Source organism: Acyrthosiphon pisum, chromosome A1 (assembly GCF_005508785.2).
Source record: "Acyrthosiphon pisum isolate AL4f chromosome A1, pea_aphid_22Mar2018_4r6ur, whole genome shotgun sequence".
Taxonomy (NCBI): domain Eukaryota; kingdom Metazoa; phylum Arthropoda; class Insecta; order Hemiptera; family Aphididae; genus Acyrthosiphon; species Acyrthosiphon pisum.
Genome location: NC_042494.1, coordinates 73,725,592 through 73,731,747, shown reverse-complemented (window position 1 = coordinate 73,731,747; position 6,156 = coordinate 73,725,592). Strand labels below are relative to the sequence as shown.

General features: G+C 27.5%; 1 protein-coding gene across 2 annotated transcripts; it reads left to right on the top strand.

Annotated features, from left to right (window-relative positions):
• Positions 1-259: 259 nt before the first annotated feature.
• Positions 260-4,142, top strand: LOC100569965 (DNA-dependent protein kinase catalytic subunit). 2 transcript variants are annotated; one of them, XM_029487489.1, is made up of 9 exons: positions 260-538; positions 619-872; positions 934-1,134; positions 1,202-1,317; positions 1,396-1,554; positions 2,978-3,141; positions 3,272-3,388; positions 3,456-3,829; positions 3,985-4,142. In XM_029487489.1, exons 1-9 carry the CDS (start codon positions 316-318, stop codon positions 4,060-4,062), a joined length of 1,686 nt encoding a protein of 561 aa, XP_029343349.1. In that variant the 5' UTR covers positions 260-315; the 3' UTR covers positions 4,063-4,142. The 2 variants fall into 2 exon arrangements, with proteins under 2 accessions (XP_029343349.1, XP_029343350.1); XM_029487490.1 differs by lacking the exon at positions 619-872 and having other exon boundaries at positions 310-538.
• The last annotated feature ends 2,014 nt before the right edge of the window (positions 4,143-6,156 follow it).

Below are 6,156 nucleotides of genomic sequence, written 5' to 3'. Positions count from 1 at the left end.
TCACATTGAACCAACTAATCTATAACTGATTATCTCATAAAAATTACAATTACAGTTATGATTATAGTTAGACCCAGGTATAGGTATTACATTATTAAAATAGAAGTTGACTTTGATTAGGATAAAGTTTAATTTTTGTCTCCGTCAACTCGGCAGATGTGTAGTAGATGACAAGTATATTCTCTAATTCATTATTCATATTTCAAAATAGGTATATTATTTAAAATTTGTTTGATGAAAAATATTACTAACTCAGTAACCTAATTTATTTTATTTTACAGACTCATTCCATTAATATCTGATATTTATTTGGACATGTTTGTAAAAGCTATAAGTAATGTTTGTTGTCCGTTTACTCAACTCCTAGAATATATAAGTGGTGTGGAAGAGAGTTTAAAAACAAATTGTTTGAGTATGATTAAATTGGCATTTGAAAATGTATTTAAGAACTGTTTTATTACTGAAGAAAACCAACATTTCAAAGGAAAGGAATTTAAAACATTGGATATATTTAAAGATAATCTTAAATACATTTTTGGTAAGTTACTTGAATATTTGTATACTATATAATATTACTTTGCCTTATGTTATTAAATTTTAAATTTTTCTTATTTACAGACAAATTCCAATCATCTAATAATTCCAATCTAAATGATATTTGTATAGCATTAATTGAAATTAAAAAACAAGTAGATACTCATAAAAATCATTACTACAGTAGAAAACTGTCTACTAATTTAATTAATTATTGTCCATGGCTAGCTCAGTATTCTAATCATAATATAGACACTATTGAAATTCCAGGACAGTATTCTGGAACAAAAAAACCTAATATTGACAATCATATTACTATTGCATCATTTAAACCAAATGTAAAATTATTAAAATAGTTGTATAATAGAAATAATCTAAATATTGTTTTTAAAATTTAAGGTTCAAGTAATATTTTCAATGAGAAATCCAATTAAAATTACCATGGTAGGGAACAATGGTGAAAAATATAGTTTCTTAATAAAATTTGGTGAAGATTTAAGGCAAGACCAAAGAATTCAACAATTACATAAAGTAATAAATGATGCATTGTCAAACAATGCATATTGTTGTGACAGAAAACTGTCAGTTTTGACTTATATAGTAAGATACTACTTTTTTTTTTTTTGTAAACTTTTAGAACTAGAAATATTAAAAATAACTATTTTAGGTGTTTCCAATATCAACAAAATTGGGTATGATTGAATGGATTAATAATACAGTCACATTAAAAGATTTAATTTGTGAATCTTTTCCTGGTGGTAAAGAATCTGGAATAAAACAATTGTTAGTACTCCTTATAATATTTGAACAATATTTATAATTATATAATTATATTATATTATATTATTATATTATTTTTAGACAGTCTAAAGTTGTAGAACATTATCGTTGGCTGTCTGAAAAGTCTATATCATCAAACAAGATGGTTGTCTATGCAGAAGCAACTATAAATAATAATAGTATGGTTACTGTTGCAAAATTTAAACAGCTTGTCCAATCAATCCCTGATGATATATTAAGGTACTTTGCTCATATTATCTTACTAATTGACAAGCTGACGTTTTTTTGTGCACTCTTGTAGTCTTGCTAAACATATGATAATATATGATATTCTAAAAGAATATGCCACGTTGGCTGCATATGTATTTTTAGTGATGAGTGACTGCTGGCAGTGCTAAGTGTTTAAGAGAACTACACCAGCATTTGTTCACATTTAGTTTCATTAATTTTAATTAATATTAGAGAGAATTCACTTATTATTGAAGGTAATAACCAAAGTTTGTAAGTTAATGTCGTAAAAAAATACCTAAATAAGCAAGCGCTTATGCAAAAACTGGCAAAATGTTCATTGAAATGTGCCTTAAAAAGTTAAGAAATATACATTTATATGCACTAAAAATATGCCGATTAAAAAGAGGAAGAAAGCATAAGTAATTTTTGAAATAGCAAGAAATATCTATTTATATTTTTAATAGGACGTTACACCGTTATAATACGTCAATTCACTCTAATTTTTTTACTAACGTGGCTATGTCTGTTCTGTTGAACGTAAAATTTGGTATGTTACGCACTTGTAAAACAGAGACAAGAAATTTTGGTTAACGTCCTCTTAATCACTGTATGTTGCTATAATTCACATACATTGTATTTAGTTAAAATATAAATGATTGAATTTTCCATAACATTTTGGTTTTCTCATACAATTTCAATAAAAAAAAAATGCGCGTTAATATAATAATATCAATAGAAATATCCAAATTATAAATATTATACTAAATAAAATTCAAAAATGTTCATAATACACATAGCTTTAGTTTTGTTAATAAGTCAATTCAATCTAATAAAAGCAAAAAAACTAAAAGAACTTAACTAACTTCTAAATTAATTTTTTTATGTTACTTATATGAAGATAACAATTGTGAATTGGTATTCTCTTTAGAGGACGTTACACTTGCAAATTAGAATGAATCGATCTATTATGAAACTTGAGGGCAAAAACATTATCTGTGTTTGTATATGAGTTAACAAAACTTACTCAAAAATTTAACTATCAAAAAAAAAACCCACACACAAAAACAAATAATTTTATTACAATCAAGTTTCATAATAAGTCGATTCACTCTCATTTTTAAACTAACGAAGCTAAACGTAAATGCTATGCATAATTAGTATCTTATGTTACGCATTTGTAAGACAAAGGCAACAAATGTATGTGTAACGTCCTCTTAAGCCTTCCATAAAGTTAGATCTAGGATAATAAGTAGACTATTGTTTTTTGATGTATCACAAGCTCAGCCTTTTAGAGACAACATTTTTCCCATTCTATTAATTCATGTTCAATTTAATTTGTAACTATTCTTTTGAAAAATAACATTAAATATTATTATTATTATGTAATTGAAATATTTTTTTATGTAGTATTAAGACAGTGATTTATTTTTAGGAAATCTTTATTAAACTTATGTTATTGTGCTGAAACATATATTTGCTTGAGATCAAAATTTATAACCAGTTTCTCGGTACTTTCAATTTGTCATTGGCTGTTGGGAATCGGTGATAGACATCTAGACAACACAATTGTTTCAACAAAAACAGGATTTTGTATAGGTAATATAATATTAGGTATAGTTTTAACTCAATTATAAACATATACCATTCTAATATTTGGCTTAAAATATAAAATGGCTTAGCTTACTATTTAAAACTTTGTTATTTTAATTTATTTATGTTTTTTTAGGGATTGATTTCAATTTTGCATTTCACACTGCAACTAGTATACAAGTAATACCTGAACTGATACCATTTAGAATGTCTCCTCATATTGTTTCTTTAATGACACCACTAAATTTAACAGGTTTGTTAACAAAGTACATATTATTATAATTATTTCTCTAAATAACAAATGCGATTATTATTTTAAGGTTTTATTCGTGAAACAATGGTGCATACATTAAAAACTCTAGTTGATAACCGAGATATGTTACTATCTGTGATGCAAGTTTTTATTAATGATCCTTCTGCAGACTGGGCAAAAATGGCCAAAACTGAAACTTTAAGAATTGATAGTGACTTTAACTCTAAAGAAATACAATGGTTTCCTAAAAAAAAAATACTCTCTGGTAAAGACAAAATGAATGGCATTAATCCTATTGAAATATTATGTCGTGAGCTTGAGAATTCTTGTATACCCAACGATTACAAAAAAGCATTGCTTAACATACTTAAAAGTGATTCTCAAAACAGTACATACAAAAGGTCAAAACTACAAAAATTTAATATCACACATAATCAACAGGTATATAAATATTATAATAAAGTATAATAGTATGAATTAAATTCATTCATATTTTTATTTTTTTTTTTATTGTAATAGTATGTGTATTTAATAGTTTTAAAAATACAAATAATTAATATTTCAGTTAATTAATTCACATTTTTTTTAATCTTTAGATCGATTGTCTATTAGATATTGCCACCGACCATCAAATTTTATGTCTAGCCTATAGCGGTCTTCAACTTTGGGTTTAATTTAAACTCTTTTTTTTTATAATTTTATTTTTATTTTTATACACTTATTGTTTTATTATTTATCTGTAATAGTTAGATTTTGTCATTTATATAATATGAAGTTCAAAAATAAATATGAATATCTATGCAGGTCATATTATTTGTTTATTTTTGTTAATTATCTGATAAATTCATAACTATATTACAATTTATTAAAATACATTTTAGATCATAGTATAATACTATAATACTTAATGCATTGATATGGCATGTCAATATGTCGTTTTGTGCCATATATTATAACATTGTATAGAATACCATCTCTATTTTAGGGAAACAACAAGAAATTTGTTGTAGTTTATATATTTAGTTTATAAGTTTATTTGCTTTAAAATGTCATGAGTAAAATGATTAGGTTTTAATAGCTTTACGGTGGAGGTACACTGGCGAAATGTAAATAGAGTACTATATAGCGTAGTAGTGTCTAGCATTTGGTTCAGCGGTCGGTTTTTTTTTTTTTTAATATATTATTTATATAATAGTTTTATAGTATATTAATATAATATTATAATAATAATATATACATGGCAGGTCGCAGGTGCGTCGTGCACTTGTAACAATAATAACACTCAGATGTTATGGACAAAATTAGTTATCAATACATAATAAAAGTATATTACACGAGGGGTGATTCTCACCCTGTTTCTATGAACATATTATTTATTAATTATTATACATATCTTAAATTATTTTTGGTGTGAACTATGAATAGTGAAATATTCCTAGTTTTTTGGAAAACCTAAAGTCCCCACTAATATTTTTTAAAAACTATATATTGCTAACTATATTTATGCTTAGTACTAAGTACCTATTAAGTTTTGAACACACAGTACCTAATTACTATAAACTTTTAAATTGGAGGGGTACTAAGAGTTAAGACCCCCCCCCCATTTGCGCCAATATTGATTAACTGATAACTGATAATATACAATAACTACATTTAATATTATTGTATAATATATCTGCATATACCATGGAATAACCACAGAATAGATGAAATAACTATGATGTATACAATAGTATATTGACTTATTGTATGGAAACGGCGGGAAGTGAGCCATTTCAGTCGCGGGTGACATGACTGTAATTACCTTCCCGCACGAGTCGCACATATTATTTTTTGTCACGCCTCTGCGTTCATCGATCACGATAAAGGTAATCCACTAATGCAGGTATCTATGCAGCATTCAGACTATTCTATGAAAACAATATTTCATGAAAGAAACGATTTGGTTTTATTTATGTGCCCAGCACTTTAAGGCTCTGCCAAACAAATAGCGTTATTTTAACGTCGCGTGATTTTGTAATTTGTTATAACGCCGCGTTATTCACATGCGTGAAAGCACCACGCCGACAAGCCATTTACCGCTTTAACTTGTTCTGTATGGCGAATCTTTTAGTTTACCACCCGGCACTATAGGGATTTCCAATTTACCGCCAGCTTGACGTGAAAAGGTCGATTTCCAACGCTTCAACCGTCATCAAAAACTAAATTTTCGGTTCAGGCGTGTTAAGAAAAAATACATTTATAATCTAGGAACAAAGACGAAAAACTATTACGGTATTCGACATATAATTAATATATAATATTTAGATATATGAATCAGTGGCGTATTTACGGGGGGGGGGGGGGATAAATCCCCCCTTGACCTTTTTTTTTGTAAAATTAAGTTTACTTATTTTCTGTAGAATAAGTATGTAATATGTGTTAAAGTATTAGTGTATTACAATTGAAGCAAAATATGTAGTTTTTTTAATTTTTTTTTCCCACTTCCCCTATATGATTCATTCGGTTATAAGACTCACTTTGTGCTGGTCCCAAAGTGAGTCTTATAAGCGGCGTCTACTGTATATATAAATCTGTGACTACCCACGGTTTAAGATATCTTAAACCCTTAGATCATAATATACTATGGTAGTATGGTCTAGGCATGTAGCTACAGCGTATGATTTTGTTGCCGATATAGCGACGAGTCACTCAATTAGGTGATCGATGTGCGCAATCGCAACAGTGGCGTATTTACGGGGGGGATATGGGGGATAGATCCCCCCCTT

Coding starts and splice junctions, on each gene's coding strand:
- LOC100569965 (XM_029487489.1), top strand. CDS start 316: ATGTTTGTAAAAGCTATAAGTAATGTTTGTTGTCCGTTTACTCAACTC. Junction 539..618: donor TAATCTTAAATACATTTTTG/GTAAGTTACTTG, acceptor TCTTATTTACAG/ACAAATTCCAATCATCTAAT. Junction 1,135..1,201: donor TGTCAGTTTTGACTTATATA/GTAAGATACTAC, acceptor TAACTATTTTAG/GTGTTTCCAATATCAACAAA.